We start from the raw sequence: 16,520 nt of genomic DNA, 5'->3' as shown, positions 1-16,520 counted from the left end.
GGGAAAGAACTTGCTTGGGTGGATCTTTCCCCCCTGCCCCGGGTGAGAGGGCGGGGCTCACGGTTGCCAGGAGTATGTACTGGAATTGCAAAGGTGGGCCTGGGGCTTGACTTCTTTCAGTATCTTGTTACGGGTTACTCTGGAGCTTGGCGAAAATGAGCACGTTATCTGCAATATAGCGTCCGTGCCCTGTTCACAGTGAAAAGGTCGGGCTTTGCTACTTACCACCCCGCGGCCTCTCTGAACCTCAGCCTCTTCATCTGCAAAATATGCCTATTGACACATGACGCTCCTACAGCCTTTTCAAGTGGTTAGGAAAACGGACATCAGAAGAGAGGTGATGTACAAGGAGGTCCTTTGTCAACCAGGCAAGGTGTAGGCGATGTGCCCTGTTACCACATGTGAAAATGTCTCCGATTCTGACTTTTACTGAGTGGATACAATGACTTTACTAACCCTAACCCTGCTACCCCCATTTGAATTTAGCAGGACGCTGTGCTCGGCCTTTGCGGGCTCAGATGCAGGGTCCAGCCCCGCCACTGTGGATCCCAGAGCAGGCTTCCCGTCCCTGAGCTTCCCAGATCCAGGCCTAGCCTCGTGGAGTGTCTGTGCCCTGTGCCCTTCCTGCAGCCCTGGGGGACCATTCTTTGCCCATGATTCTTGCTGCTCTGCACACCATAGCCTTTCTTCTGCTTCCTCCCCTTCTGCTGCCTGGCCTGGCCCCTAGAGGTCAGCCCCTCATTGACTTGTCATTTTGTCTCCCAGACCCCACTGTCCCTTCCTCTCCATTGTCACGATTCACTGTGGAGAAGGGGTCAACCAGCCCTTTTCTGTCTAGGACAGCTGACCCCTGACCCTGCGCTCCCCCATCGCCCAGCTGTCGATAGCCAGCGCTCTGCTCTGACCTTGTCTCTTGATGGACGTATCTTTTGGGGTCCATCTGCCCACTCGCCCTCGCTGATCTCTGACTCGGGTTGGGAGGTGAGTGGAGTGACCCAGGCCAAAAGCAGATCCCCGGATTGCCTAAAGGCCCACGCTCTAAATTGGGGATCCCATCCGCCACTCCTGGCCTTCTTGGCCAGGTCCTTGGGGCAGCTGCCACATTTGGGGCCCGACGAGGGAGCCTGGGATTCAGGGGCAGGGGACGGAGGTCTGAGGGGAGGCAGAGGAAGTCGGGAAGACTGCCCTTTGAGAGAGGAGCTAGCGTGGGGCAGGGGCAGGGAAGGATGGGAATAGGAACACCTCCAGCCGGGTACTGAGCGCCACGTGTGGACCGCTCAGAGCACAGGGAGGGTTTCACACGTTTCCTGGGTCTAGAGGGGATGAGCCTGTCTGAGAGGCATTTCTTTCCCTGATCTGCCCTTGAGTGTGTCTGCATGGCCGAGTCACGTGGCATCCCGCTGCCTGGGGTTTTAGGGCCATGGGCCTGACGGAGTAAAAGCCAAGGGGCTGCTTTTCTTGAGGGGAACACCTTCCGGCTAGATGAGATGCCTCGTTCTGGGGCCAGGGTGTGAGCAACGGGCGCGTGCCTGGGACAGGCTGGCAGGTAGCAGGCACGAGTTACAGCAACACAGGTCCTGCTCCGTTCCCCCCAGGGATCCTGGCCTTTCGGGGGCAGCCGCGACCCTGGGGCTGTGTGGCTAGTTGAGGGGGAAAGCTGCTTGTGAAAGAGCTGGCGGTGGTCCCGCAGTCCGTGGAGAGTGCCTGTGTGTGAAAGGGGAAGACGCGGGAAGGGCAGGGCTGTCAGTCCTCCTTCCGGGGGCTTGAGGCTTCACATGGTGGTGAGACGGAGAGAGGTGTCCTCTTCCCTTCCCAGCCCTGAACAGCCTCTGGGGTGGAGACTTCGGCTGGTGCAGGTCAGTGGAGGCCATGGGGTGAGGGGGAGCCCTTCATAACCGCCTTCTCTAGAGCTTTGGATGCTGGGCAGCAGACTGTTCTTAGCATCCCCCTGGTGCCGCTCTGATGGCAGAGCCCCCAAGTCTGCCAACGAGGAAAGAGACCATTGGGATGACTCAGGATCGCGCCGGCATGGGGGAGATTCCTGATGCATGACATCATGCTGAACAGATGATTCCAGTTAGTTTAGAAGAGCCAGTGGCATTGAGTTTGAACTTGGCGCGGGCGGGGGTGAGGGAGGGGGTGTTTAGCTTTCCTTCCCACGGCACCCCGCATCTCCCTCTGTGCCTTGGAGCCCCCCACCCTGAGGTGCTGCCCTCAGCTATCCAGGCTCCCTGCCCAGCGGGCGTGGGCCTCAGGGATGGTGATACCCCAGAGCTTCCCCGTCCTCCTGGCCGTACCTGGACGTGTCTCGCGACGCTTCATCCCTGGTTTACAGTCGGACAGTGGTGGCCCAGAGAGGGTCCACGACTTGGCCCCTGATCCAGAAAGGGAAGTCTGCCTGGGTGGTTGGAAGGTGGAAGGAAGAATGGAAAGCCCTTTCCATCTGCGACCCTCTGAGTTCCCTCCACCGAGGAGCGGTCACAGGGCCCCAGGGAAGTGGACTGTTGAACTGGGAGTCTCAGTTCTTCCATACGGGCAGCTTGACAGGGCCCATCTCACTTCCCACCAGGCTGTAAGGTGCGTGGGGAGCAGGCTGAGGGTCCTCGCCCAGTCCCCCACGGGCTCTGGCCTTTTTAAGGCCCACCTGAGGCAGGTTGGAGAGGGAGAGAAGGGCATCCCTGGTTCTCTTCCCCTCGGAGCGAGCGCCTCTCACCCCCTAGTGGTGAACAGAAGCACAGTGGTCACACTTGCCGGTCAAGGCCTCGGCCACCATAGTCAAAACAATGGGGATAAAGCCACCCCCAGGGCCGTGTATGTAATCTGTGGTTTCAAACCTGCTTAGCTCAGAACGCTTCCTTCAGTGAAATCTTAACCAAGTTGATGCACGTGGAGCAGCTCTCCTGCCCTTGTCCAGATTAAGGAGCCCAGTGGGGCCCCAGGAGGTCCTTGGGTGGTGAAGCGTCTCTGCAGGATCCCACAGGGGGCTGGGGCCACAGATGGGAGGGGTTCCCATCTCCTGGACTCCTGAGCCAGGGCTCCTTCCTTTGGCCTTTTCTCCGGCCTCTGATGGGAAAGATGGCCGTGTATTCCCAGTGGGGCGTGGGCGGTGCCTCTGAAGAGCTCTCTACCTGCTGGTGAGTCTCAAAGTGCAGCATCCAGATGCCTCTCTCCATCTTAAGCCCAGGCCCGGCATCAGACGATAGACAAGTCACTTAACCTCTCAAGATTTCATCGATTCACCCGTAGAAGGGAGTGTCTTGAAGCAGGTGAATTTCGCCTTGTTCTTTGCTAATTCCTTTGACAAGTAAGCAAACAGTAGGAACACTGCCTGGGCTGGTCGGTGGAGCTAGGGTTCCCCGTGAGGCCGCAGCTGGCCTCACCGAGAAGGTGGAGGTCAGGTCAGGGCTGCTGAGGTATGGGACCTGTTCCTTGGCTCTGGGTGACCCCAGCTGAATGAATAGTCCGACTTCTCTCTCATTCCTTGTGTGCTTGTGCCCTCTTTCCATCCTCCTGTGAGGTCTCAGCTTCCCCCACTGCTGACAGAGCAGCAGGAGGCAGTGGGGACACGATGAGGCCGGTTCTGAGAGAGAGAGGGAGAGAGAGAGAGAGAGAGAGAGAGCGAGAGAGAGCGCCTCAGGGCGGCCAGAGCAGAGCCCTCGTTCTCCCCGGCCTTGCTGTGCAGGGCCTGCTGTTTCCCCGCATCCGTGCAGACGCTGAACAGAATCGCCGACAGTCAGAATTGCCCACCCCAATCCCACAGCGGGCCCCTGGGGTACCTAGCCATTTAGATCATATGTCCCGTGTCTTGGGGGAATCATCATCGTGCTGCCTGGAACAGGGAGGAACACGTCGTAACTTGATCAGAATGGGTCCCTGCTCAGCTAATTGCCTCTCACTCTGGGGGGCGGGTTCTTAGGAAGTCACACACACTTCAGCTTCCCAGGTGGGCAGCTGAGGATGGAGATAGACCCTCACCCCTGAGCACACCTTCAGCACCAATATAGAGCTTGTCAGCGTTTTTTGACCAAGAGATTCAGAGATTTGGGAGAGATCGTTACTTTGTATTTTATTTTTGGAAGTAGTGTTTCCCCCACTGGATGGTGGGGAAACTTACGTACATCTTTGTATTCTCCTAATATCCCCATGTGCATGCATGTTGATGCATTTCTATTTATATATTTATGGACAGTTGCAATCTTGATCATAGCACATGCTCGTGAAGCCTGATTTTATTTTTGCCCCCTCCCTCAAGTAAATATTGTGAATCTATCCATCCAGTTCCATAGCCAAAAGTTTAAGGTTTCCAGAAATGGCTGAATGGGTTGGATGGAACTTTCCACGGGTGAGTGTGGAGGTTAGCTAACAAGAGCTAGTACAAGGACACGACCCTTCAGATGTTTTATTCAGGTGTTTTTCTCTCTGCCATTTCCCCTACCAGCAGAGAGGGGGTGTCCCTGGGTGTGGTCTTGGGGCAGCCCCTGAGGCCATGCAAAACTGCTCCATGGAGAGAGATGTCTTGTGACTTTGCTGCCTGGGGAAGCTGTGCTGTTTTCTGTTGTCTCTTCCTTATTCTTTTCCTCGAGAGTCAGTTTTTACTCCAGAGCCTTAAGTAAAAAGCCAGTTAGAGCCGGAAGGCCCCGACAAGATTAGCCAGCCTACCTTCTTCCAACTCTTTTGACCTAAACCATAAAGGAAGAAACACATTTTATAAAGCAACTCAGGATAACTGTCAGTATACGTCAGATCGATGCAAATGTTTCTTAAGACAGTATTGACTTGCATTACTTCCTGATACTTTCTATTGTAACATTTTGTTCAACTCAACAACAACAAAAAATGCTGGTCACCACCTACAGATGAATTTCATGACCCTGTACTGAGTTGCAGGTGGAGGTTAGAAAAACTAGTTAGTTCGCTGCTGTACCTCTACCCTCCTCATAGACAGCTGGGACTCCAAGGGGCTGGGAGGGAGGAAGTGACTCGCCCAGGGTCCCACGGGCTGGACCTGGCTTTGTGGGAGAGCCGGGCAGTTGTCGGGGCCCTAGAGGGGGTCACTGCCCTGCTGCTCAGCAGGGCCAGCCTAGCTTTCCTGGTCCTGCCGGTGCTGCCCAGAGGCTGCCGTGTTCATGCAGCCCTTGCTCCCCAGTTCTAGGGGGTGGGGCAGGGGACAGTGTCCCTCGGCATTTTCCCACAAAACGAGAAGGGAGGTACGATCCTCTCAGCAACCCCAGGACCATCCATCCACACGCCCTGACTGCCAGGGTTAATTCATTTGCTGGAAGTGGGAGTTGGGTTTGCAGACAGCGGGATGCAAAGATAGGCGTGTGTGGGCTATGCTTCCTGGGCTGAGGCCTGGGGCAGGGGGGCCGGGGATCCCCTCCTGCCCTGCCCTTCCCTGCCAGCTGCTCCCACCCAGGGCCTGTGTGGGCCCAGGGCCACGGGCTGGCTGCTGCCTCTGCATTGTGAATGTCCCTGGGGGGAGCTAACGAGGTTACTGGGCAGAGAAACACTCCTGTGTGACCCCATGCGAAGAGACCTACAGCAGAGCGGGAGGCAGGGAGGCTGGCTTCGTCACTGTCCAGGGACAGAGAAGAGGCTCTGGACGAGTTAGAGCACAGCAGGCTTTGGGTGGAATGGCGTAATATATATACATCCCTCGAGAGGTGGAGATGGTGCGTGGGCTAAGAACAGAAGGCCATGGAGAAAGACAGACAGACGGCCAGGCCTGCTGTGTTCATGGGATTCGGCCAGAAGGGGAAGGGTGTGTGCCTGGTTGAGCAACCCAGCGCAGTTTCTGAGGACGCCACTGACCTGATGTGGACAGTGGGGTCACTGATAAAAAAAAAGTGCGTCCTTGGACTATGTTGATAGAATAGCAAGAGGGGGAGATAGTAGGTTGAACTGTTTCTGTAGGTTAAACGCAGTGCTTATGCTGGGAATGGAAGTGTGACCCACATCTTCCCTCTACGGCAATCCCCCTCCCTCCAACTTCCCATTTCTACATGAGTGAATTCACTGGGATGATGGCAAAACTAGAGAGAACCCTTTGTGGAAGATGCTCTCCACTCTGGGGCTGCAGTCAGGACCAGGGACAAAGCTCTCACCTCGAAACCTATCAGCACAGGGCAGGGTGAGGGCAGTGGAGACTCAGACAGCTCGGTTTCTCATCCACCACGTTAAGGTACCGATTGTACACAGCTTCCGTGGTTGACGGCTGGATTACACAGGCTGTAACGAGGCAGGTCCTGGCCGTGTCGGCAGGTGGGAGCCCTTAGCAGCAGGAGCAGGGCTAAGGGGTGTGTATCCTTACCTCCCTGCCATGGACAGCGGTGGCCGATTTGGCTGCCAGCCCTTCTTGGGGACAACCCCCGCCCCCCGCCCCGGAAGAAACCGGTGTTTGGGCTCCCAGGCTGGTACATAAAAGCACCCTCTGTAGCTGCTCTTGGAGAAATGGAAAATGAGGGGGTTCGAGCCCATCCAATGTATCATCGTTTTTCCACTTGTCTCTAGCAAACCACTCTTTTTTTTCCCCAGCAAGAAAATGGGATCTTCAGGCCTCAAAGCCATAAAATCTAAAGCAAGTCGTTCCTCTGATTAGGACGGCTAATAGTGGGAGTGTGATTGACTTCCTGTCCTCTCTCCTGACGTTCTGAGGGCCTTGACGCTGGGTCGGAGTAGGGAATTGTGTGAAACGTGCCCCCCAGCACCCGCCCCGCCCCATGGCTGCTTCTCGCACTTTCCTTGCATGGCCCGTGGGATCTTAGTTCCCCAACCAGGGATTGAACCTGGGCCCCCTGCAGCGGAAGCATGGAGTCTTAACCACTGGACCACCGGGGAAGTCCCATCCTTTTCTTTTTTTTTTTTTCAATCAAATCATCTCTTTTGTTCTGAGCCGTCTCGGTCCTTGATGCCTGTCCAGAGAGTATGGCAGAGTCACGTCAGGGCTGTCGTCCTTCCTAAGATTTACCTGCTCGTGCTTCCCCCTCCTTCGAACACGTGGAGCCCTTGGCTCGTGTCACTTGTGTAGCACGTGGGTTATCTTGTCTGTACTGGTCTCAGACCTCCCTGCTCTACTCAGTCTCCTCGTCTTAAATCTGGAACCGCCACGGTCATGGGCAAATGAAGGGCGTCTCGTGAAGGAAAGACTTAGGAGAGGATGCGTCCGTGGGGGTCCTGACCTTCCGCCTCTCGTCCTCGCAGACTTCAAGTTCGCCATGTACCCGCCGTCGATGATCGCCACTGGAAGCGTGGGAGCCGCCATCTGTGGGCTCCAGCAGGACGAGGATGTGAGCTCGCTCACGGGCGACGCCCTGGTGGACCTTCTGGCCAAGATCACCAACACCGATGTGGTAGGTGGCCCCCATCCATCCTCTTGGCTGAGACCAGGCCTCTCTTTCCTCAGCTCGGGGAAAGAGACAGTTGGTTCATTGAGGAGGTGGCAGGGGTTCTTTGTTGCTGTTGGTTTCTGTTTTTTAAGATCGGCACCCGCGGTCATACAGAATTCAGCAGGTGAGGCCTCACGTGCCATCAAATAGAGAAAAGAACTTCGCAAGCAGAGACAAGGGGGGAGGGAGGGCTGCTGACCAGTTTCCTGTGTGGCCCAGGCTTCCCCATGGGTCTGACTTGTTGCCTGTTGCTTGTTTCCATTTATGTACAATCCGCAGCCTGTCTCTCCTCCAGCGTGGAGCTTTCTTGCCTGCTTACGGGCGCTGAGGCTGGCAGGCAGGGCCCGAGCGAGCCCCTTCTGCACCTCAGGGCTTGGGAGATGGAGGGGCCCCCCACCGTCAGGAGGCGACCACCTCCACAGACCTCTCCACCCCGCCTGCCTCTCACTTCCCTTTAGTTCAACGTGATGACGGATTAAAAAGCACTTTAAAAAGAGTTAAGTGCCGTACAAATGCAAGGAACTATTATTAGCTATAGATTTTTCCATTCTGGGTGCCCCGTGGACAGTGCAGAGGCTGGAGCTCTGCTTGCCAGCATTTGGAGCTCCTTAGAAGAAGAGAGGTTTGGGGGATAGCCCAGGGTCCAGGGAGGCTCTGATTCAGCTAGCTGGAAATTGTGGTCCTCAGAAGGTTGATTCTGCGGGGTCAGAGAGGGGGAGAAGCCGGGGTCACCGGCCTGGGACCAGAACCTGGAGGCTCTGACGCCCAGCCTGGGAACCCTGCATTCCTCCCTCGCCGCAGCTCCTGGGATCTTTTTGTTTGAAAAAGGCCTTTGGTTTAAAGCCACTCGAGAGAGGGGTGTCAGCTCTGAGGCCTCTCTCAAGTCACCATGGAGAGGCTCAAGAATGCAGGGGAACTTTGTGATGACCCCCTCTGGATGGTCAGGGGGATTCTGAATGCCCTGCTGCGGGCATATATTGACTTATAAGGGATAATGTGGTTTACAGGCCTGGGGCCGGTGCCTCCACCAGGGATGCTGGGCAAAAGGGTAAATGGGTAAATGTCAGCATGCCTAAGACTGCAGTTGGCTGGCCTCCCCCCAAGCCCCCCCAGATTTTGCCTCGGCCTTCATTACCATCTCAAGGACATGGCACAGGGAGGGGTTCTCTGAAACAGTTCTTAGAGATGCTTTTCAAACGCTGGCTCCAAACAGGCTTCCGAAGCATGGTTTCCGAAATACGGATCGAAAAGACCCTCCAGTGCAGCTTCCTGGGAAGAATATGCTCTTCGAATCCTCTAGAGGCAAATCTTGGACGGAACTTAGCATTTATAGAGATGATATGCTTCCTTCCTTTTCTGAATATCTCCTATTAAGGCTGCCTTGCCAAAAGGACTCCCAACCCGCTGAAGACCAGCCCCTCCTCGACCCCCGGGGACAAAAACGTCAGTGACAAGGGTTTGATCCCCCCACCCCACCCCCCGCCAGCGTAGTAACCTCCTTCGGATATTTCTAGATGTGCCCTGATGGGCTGATTGTCCCACAGGGTCTCCAGCTTTCTCCCGCATCTCTCTGGCACCCCTTACTGTAGGCTTCAGATGGACAGAGGTCGCTCCTGGGGTGCCAGTGGAGCTCGTGGGCTGTGCCTTGCTTTTCAAGTCCGCAATCCAGTCTCTCGTTTCATACGGGAGACACTGCTTGTCCCTTTCAGATACTGTGTAGCCAGGCCATCCTAGTCGCTGTCAGACTGGGCCAACTAGATAGAAAGCTGGCTTAGAGGTGCCTTCTAAAAATCGCCAGCTGTTGAATGGACGTGCACACATCTGCCTCGTTCTCACCGGTCGGCCCTGGGTTAAACATTTTAATGTGAAAAACCAAGCATGCAGGTACCACTTTTTCAGAGAACAGTTGGAGAGCTCAGGAAGTTCCCAGCTTACCTCAGGTCCCCAGAGCCGCACTCCCACTCTCCCTGGGGACGTCCTCGGTGCCTCGGCTATTGTGTATGCTGGACTTTGGGCGCTACGTCCTCCCATCAGCCTGTGTTCTCCGGAGGGCTCTTGGTGCAGGCTCACCTTGTGAGCGAGGCCCTTGAACGCAAGGCACAGACAGCATGGAAGAAGTTAGGGGGTGGGCGGCACACAGGAAATAAAAGACGAGGTTCCTGTCATCGAGGAACGCAGCGATTGTATATGGTGAATCCACGGTAGAGCACGTAAAACCCCAGCAAATGAAGATGAAATGAATGGATGCTAAGCAGGTGTTTGGAACGAGACACGCAGTAGGAAATCAGGCCTTGGGAAGGAGCTCTCCGGGCCTAACATAAAATGCAGAGTAGAAGCCATCACTTGGTGGTTGAAAATGTCCTTGGGATGGAGAAAGAAACTGTGGTGTGCGCATGCCATAGGACATTATTCAACCTTAAAAAGAAATGAAATTCCGATACGTGCTACACTATGAATGAGCCTTGGACGTGTTAAGTGAAATAAGCCAGACACAGACAAATATTGTGTGAGGTCCCGAGGCCCCTAGACGTAGTCAAATCCATAGCGACAGAAAGTGGAATAGAGGTTCCCAGGGCCCAGAGGGTGGGAGAGTGATTGTGTAATGGGGATGGAGTTACCATTTGGGAAGAAAAGTCCTGGAGAGGGTAGTGGTCTCATGACACAGTGAATGTACCCAAAGCTAACGCTGTATGCTTAAAACTGATGGAGATGCTCAGTGCTGGGTGGTGTATATATTGCTACAACAAAAAGTTGTAGATACCCACATAGACATATAATGTCCTTGGGCCACACTGAAGTGCCCAGGGGTTTGCGTTGAGCCCTCCCACAGGGAAGCCCAGTGCCCAGACCACCTTCTGCCCTATGGGCCCTGGTGCACGGGCAGATAAGAATCGGGAAGTGCCGGCCTTTGACCCCAGAGTCCCTACAGTTGTGTGCTAGCCCCGTGCACCTTGCACCTAGAGACGGTGCACCAGCTGACGGTGTCCTTTTTCCGTGGATTGTCAGAGATATGACTGTAGGAGGAGGATCCCCTCTTTCTCCCCTGAAACAGACAGAGCCATCTCTCTGGCCGGCGGCAGAGAGCTTTGATAGGAGGGACCCACGCGGCCCTGAGAAAGCTGCTCTCTGTTGTTTGCTCTGGTTGCCAAAATAAACCGGAACGCTTCATTCCAAAGAGAAAGCTGAGTGAGAAGCCTGACAGTTTTACAGGGAATAAAAGTCTCAGAGGGTGGTGTATTTTAAGTACTCTTTCCTTCTACTCCTAAGTGTTGCTAAAAACAGACACCAGCCAGAGAGGCCATTCTGGCTTTGGGGGAACGTCTACCGGGGCTTCCGTTGCCAAGGGTCCGCTTGCGAAGGGGGGGGGACCGACTGGGCCACTTCCCTGGCAGAATCGGGGTTCCTCTTCCGTCCCCTCGGCATCCTGCTGGAGCTTGGTGCCAGCCTTTATCTCCCTGTTCGCTTGTATATAGACTCTTTTGAACGAGACCCAACTTTGACTCAGCCTTTTCTCCAGATCCCCTGGCAGAGTCATTGGGGAGTGATGTAGGGAGGGCGGGGGAGGAAGGAAGGGGGACAAAGGCTGGGCAGGTGGGTTTCAAGTGCGTTTCTATCACGTGACACCATTTTCCTAAGTCACTAATGAATAAGTAGAATTGCGGCTCACGGGCCACAAAGATGGGAAGTTACCGGAAGGTATTTAACAGGACAGGTATAGATGTGAGTCGTCCTGTCATTACATGTATCCTTGTCTACCTAGATTACACCAAAACTCTCTGTTGCCTTCTTTTTTCTTTTTTTTTTTAAAAGTCTTTATTGAATTTGTCACAATATTGCTTCTGTTTTATGTCTTGGTTTGGGGGCCAGGAGGCCTGTGGGATCTTACCTCCCTGACGAGGGATCGAACCCACATCTCCTGCGTTGGAAGGCTAAGTCTTTAACCACTGGACCGCCAGGGAAGTCCCTTGAATTCTTAACTATTGCCCAGGAAGATTCCAGGACGTCCCTCCCCTAGGGTCATCCGCAGCGCCAGGGAAGACTCGATTGTGACTGCATGTCAGAATCCTAGGGTCCCCACCCTTGCCTCGGTCCCCGGAGCCCTCACGGCACACCTTCTCCTGAAGGCCCCTGTGTCCCCAAGACTGTCCTTTGTGCCCTGAACAGGGCCTGTGGTCAGAAGCCTCCAGAAGAGTCGCTGGACGGGAAGCCGGGGGTGGGACAGCAGAGGAAACAGAAATGGAGGCTGATGCTTCCCGCCCCTGCTTGAGCTTGATTTTTGCCGCGGGCCTCATTTGGTATTCAAGGAAATAAGCCCAACAGGCTGTGAAGAAAGGAAGAATGAGATAGTTTCCTAAGTTGTCTGTGCCTGAGTTGGCCGCGGGTCTGGGGCTCATTCAGCCCTTTGTGCCCCTGTTGAGTGCAGTGCGTGTGTGGTGACAATGCCGTGATGCAGTGACACTGGAGGCTGATGGTAGCAGTTCCGCAGCCCATTCACAGGGCCGAGGAGGGTGCGGGGCGCGGGGCTGGAGCCAGCACGCGGAGGAAGTCGGGCCGGGGAAGGAGCCGGGCATCACAAATGCCGCTGTCAGGGCTCCGGGCCGGGGGTGGGGGGGGAGGGGCCCGAGCATCGTCGGGCTGGAGGCCTGCCCGACCCCCAGCACTGTGGAGTGCCACCTGTCCAGGCTGACAGACGAGCATTATGGCTCTCCTTCTAATCAGCTTAATTTGGGGCATCTCGACACAATGGCTGGTGCTTTTGGAGGCTGCCGAGAAGCAGAGGGCCCGGAGCCGCGGCACTTGCCGTGCACGCAGCATCTTTTCATCGGAGGCGCTGTCGGGGGTTTTCCAGGCCGCTTGGGCTGTGTCTCCCTTTCTCGGAGATTCTCTGCTCTGTCTTTCCTTAGAGCCCGGAAGAGGTAGAGAGGCGCACAGGGAAGACAGTTCTGGAATTGGAGTCTCGCCCTTTGAAGGCCAGGGACCGTTTTTAACTAGGTGTGATTGGGGGAGGAGCCGGCTTCGGGTCGGCTCCCTAGCTGTGAAGTGGGCACAGCTGTCTGTTGGATCTCCAAAAGCCCCCCAGAGCTCCCAGTTCTCAGATCCTGTAAGGATCTGCTTGTGTCGCCTTAGAACTCCGCCCGTGGACACATGGCCATCTCCAGCTTCGCTTTGGGTTCCCTTCAGGCTCTGCAACTTGTCCCCCTTCTGTTTCCTTCTCTGGGCTTGGCCTCCTCCCTTCCTCCAGATCACCCCTCCCACCTCAGTCCCCCCGGCGCTCTCCTACCCACTCGGGAGATTGGGACCCCCTCCGGCAAGACCGGGGCTGGGTGGACTGGTTGGAGGGGCGTGTCTGCTGAGGTAGGGGCACCAGCTCACAGGAAATCCACACGCTCTTGGGACGCCCAAGAAGGGCTCCTGCAATCCTAAAGGAAGGTTTGAAATGCAGGGAGCAAGCTCTGTGTCCAGGAAGACGGATGCCGATTTCCTTCTTGCCACTGTCAGAGCAGAACGTGCAGCATCCTTTATGCAAGACAAGCTCTTGCCCTTAAGTAGGTTTGCATCTAGCCGAGAGCGAGAGGTCCCCGCAGTTGAAACTCAGATTAGGAGGCAGCCAGGTCATGAAGCAGTGGAACCAGAGGAGGGTTAGACCGAGACCCCAGAGTGCTTTCCAGGAATGAGGGACACCATTGACCCACCGAGAGCTTGAGCGTCCTGCTGTCTCAGCCGAGCCTACGGGCTTCAGGGTCCCTCGTTTCTGGGGGAACTGCTATAGTCGTCCCTTTTCCCTTGGAGTAAGAGGTATCAAAGAGGAAGAGCTGGCCATAGTCAGGAATGATTTAGATTGAAATTCAAGTGGGACTGGAAAAATCAAGAAAGGAGAGTTTGTGTTTTATGTGAAATCTTCCTTCATTTTATTCGGGAAAGCTGTTTTTGGCTGGAAGTTACATAAATATGACATTCGACGCCTGTGTTCTCTTGAAGTCCCGTAGAAGTCACTGCCCAGTGTGCCAGCCCTCCCTGTAGGCCTTTCTCAGAACTGTTCCTTTAGGGTCTGAGGCTGCTGGGAGGGAAATCTGAATACCGGGAACAGTAGGAACATGGGTGACCCAAAGGGAGACCGTCCGTGGCCCCGAATCAAATTCTTTAGCTCTCCAGAGCCTGGTCTCCCTGTTTGGAGGACCATCCATCTCGGCTGCTGGTGTGGCTAAGGCAGTGATGATCACGGCATCCTGAGTCTGTCGTATTATTGGGGTGGCAGATGTGCTGACCCAGAAATAGAGCCTTGGAGGAAGGAAAGTCGGACAGGATTGGCCAGGAGCTTCCTCAGGGACAAGCCAGAGGAGTTTTGACTGTCGCCAGTTTTTACGTTGTTAACCTTGTTCTTTAAGATTAATTGTTTGAGATCATAAGGCTTTCGGGTCCTCTAGTGCCTTCCACTGAAATGCAGGTTCCCTTAGAAGCATCCTGCCTTTAGCCTTCACCACCGAGCACCTTCGTGAGTGGTGAGTGACCAGAAGCACGGCCACTGCAGGACGGGCCTTGGAGGAGGAGTGCTGGACGGGCAGAGCAGGCAGTGGGCGAGGCCCGTCAGCTTCTAATTCACCAGTTAGGGGGTCAGGCAGCTTAGAGGACATGACCAGGCGAGGCCACAGGCCAGTCTGAGAAACGTTGTCAGGTCCTCAGTGGCCAGTCCCTGGCTCTTTCTCACTGGGGACGTTGAGCTCTGGGCCGGGGTATGTCTGCCCTGCCGGACGCTCCATCCATTGTGCCCGCTGCACTGCCCACCTCACCTGTCCTGAGCAAATGCTCGTTCGTACCTCGTTTCAAAGAAATCTCAGGAATTCCTTTACAGTCCAGGATGGACTCTTTCTGTTCATAATAAATGATTGTCGTGTGTTGAACTTAGCACTTTGTCCAAATGATCTCAGTTGATCTTCCATCTGTGAGCGTTTCCTGAGCCTTATTTTACAAGTGGGGAAACTGAGGTCAGAGAAGGAAGATAACTTAGCGGCTGCCTGCAAGTCTGGTGGGGCGACAGCAAATACCCCTGCCTTCTAGTCACTCTGAATTCATTCCAGGTGAAATTTCATCTCCGCCCTTAGTGCTCGGTCTGCCATCGCTCCCAATCTTGAATTTCATACAAAGCTGAAATGGATGAGAGATGAGAAAGGAAAATGTGGGCGCATGGAAACGGTGTTCCTGAGAACCCCAACTTTATTTTTAGATCTTGGGAAAATAGAGATAACGCTTTGGTGCTCGGCAAACAGTAACCACTGGGCAGTTGCACGGTGAAACAGGCACAAGGGAAACATACATTAAACTGTGGAAAGAACCGGGCAGAGTGGATTTAACATATTTTCCATGTGTCTGTGCTGCTTACGAGAGCACAGGAAAGCAGGCTTGCCAAGGAGAGATGTTGGGAAATAGCTCCTAAGAGCAATTTCTTCAGCTTACCTCCCACTTGCTACTACCAACCACCATCCCTCCCTAGTGACACCCACGAATTGCCGCTGTGTCCCATGCCACCCAGCTAACAGAAGCATCTGCCTGAGATCAACACATTCTGAATCTTCCCTACCAAATATAGACTAATATCAAAGCGATGCTGCAGTTTTTTTTTTTTTTTTTTGGCCTATTCCCAAATTAGACGGCTCAAGTGTCCAGAATTTTGTAAACATTTCTGTGTTGTATTTTTATGAGAGTTAAGGGAACGGTAAATAAGCGAAAAACACATTGCTTGTTTTTAAGCGGTTCCACAGTCGCTATGAGGGTCAGTGTAGTTCAGTCCATTCTCTTACCTATCCCTTGGGTAGTCTAGTGCGGTCACACTGTCTGTACGGCTGGCCTTCGCCTTTTCCTTCATACCTCCCAGTGTCCCCAAGCGGGAAGCATCTCATTGGCCCTTGGATTACCAGGCACCGTGTGGCCACAAACGGCTGCTCATCTTGGCCAGTGGTGCCCAGGTCCTGTGCATACAATTCACCTGGGCTTCTGCTAAAATGCAGATTCTGATCTGACTGGTCTGGAGAGGGATGAGGTTCTGCATTTCTTTTTTCTTTTTTTAATTAATTAATTAGGCTGCATTGGGTCTTAGTTGTGGCACTCGGGATCTTTCATCGCAGCACACAGGTTTGTCTCTGGTTTTGGCGTGTGGGCTCTGGAGCGCGCGGGCTCAGTAGTTGCGGCACCGTGGGCTTAGCTGCCCCGCGGCTTGTGGGATCTTGTGGGACCAGGGCTTGTGGGACCAGGGCTCAAACCCGCGTCCCCTGCATTGGAAGGTGGATGCTTAACCACTGGACCACCAGGGAAGTCCCAGGTTCTGCATTTCTAACAAGCTCCCAGGTGGTGCTGATGCTGCCGGTCCGCGGACCCCACTTGGAGTGGTGAGGTTCTGGCACCGGAAGGATGCATCTCCTGTACATTTCAGCTTTCTTTCTACTGGAAAGCGAACGCAGACTTAGGCGGGGCTTGAATCATGTGTGTTCTCTTCGTCAGTTGCTCTGCGTACTGTTGCCTTTGCTAACAGCTCTGGTCTGGACCGTTCTTCCTCTAGGATTGCCTCAAAGCCTGCCAGGAGCAGATTGAGGTGGTGCTGCTAAACAGCCTGCAGCAGTACCGTCAGGACCAGGGCGACGGATCCAAGTCGGAGGACGAGCTGGACCAAGCCAGCACCCCTACAGACGTGCGGGATATTGACCTGTGAGGATGTCGGGCAGGCCGAATGGGAGAGAAGTGTCCAATCTGCTCTCTCTTTCTCTCTCGTTGTGTTTTGTTCTCTTATGTTTTAGGATGAAACTTAAAAAAAAAAAAAAATCTGCCCCCACCTAGATCATATTGAAAGATCTTTTAGAAGTGAGACCTAAACGTCCTATAAACACGGAATCATTAAAAGCATTTGGTGCCTATTTAAAGTACAATAGAAGGGAATCCCGTATATATGCGAACAGTTACTGTTTGATGATGTTAAAAGTCATAGTAAAATGCTTACAGGAAAACCTGCAGAGTAGCTATAGCGAAAATGTATGCCTGCACTATGGGAACAAATTAGAGACTTTTTTTTTTTCCTGTTATGAACTAGCATGTATATACCCCTGGTAGGATACTTTCGAGGAATTGCGGATGCCATTTATGGCAGGA

At 54.2% G+C, this 16,520-nt stretch overlaps 1 protein-coding gene across 1 annotated transcript in view; it reads left to right on the top strand.

The window, feature by feature from the left end:
• Positions 1-16,291, top strand: part of CCND2 (cyclin D2) — a 22,945-nt gene extending 6,654 nt beyond the window's left edge. Inside the window, exons 4-5 of the mRNA XM_007469446.1 lie at positions 7,201-7,349; positions 15,937-16,291. Coding sequence (XP_007469508.1) covers positions 7,201-7,349; positions 15,937-16,086 — 299 coding nt within the window. The 3' untranslated portion in view covers positions 16,087-16,291. The remainder of the gene's footprint in view (positions 1-7,200; positions 7,350-15,936) is intronic.
• Positions 16,292-16,520: the final 229 nt, after the last annotated feature.

Source organism: Lipotes vexillifer, unplaced genomic scaffold (assembly GCF_000442215.2).
Source record: "Lipotes vexillifer unplaced genomic scaffold, Lipotes_vexillifer_v1.1 scaffold395, whole genome shotgun sequence".
NCBI classification, from domain to species: Eukaryota; Metazoa; Chordata; class Mammalia; order Artiodactyla; family Lipotidae; genus Lipotes; species Lipotes vexillifer.
This window is presented reverse-complemented; position numbering and strand designations above follow the sequence as displayed.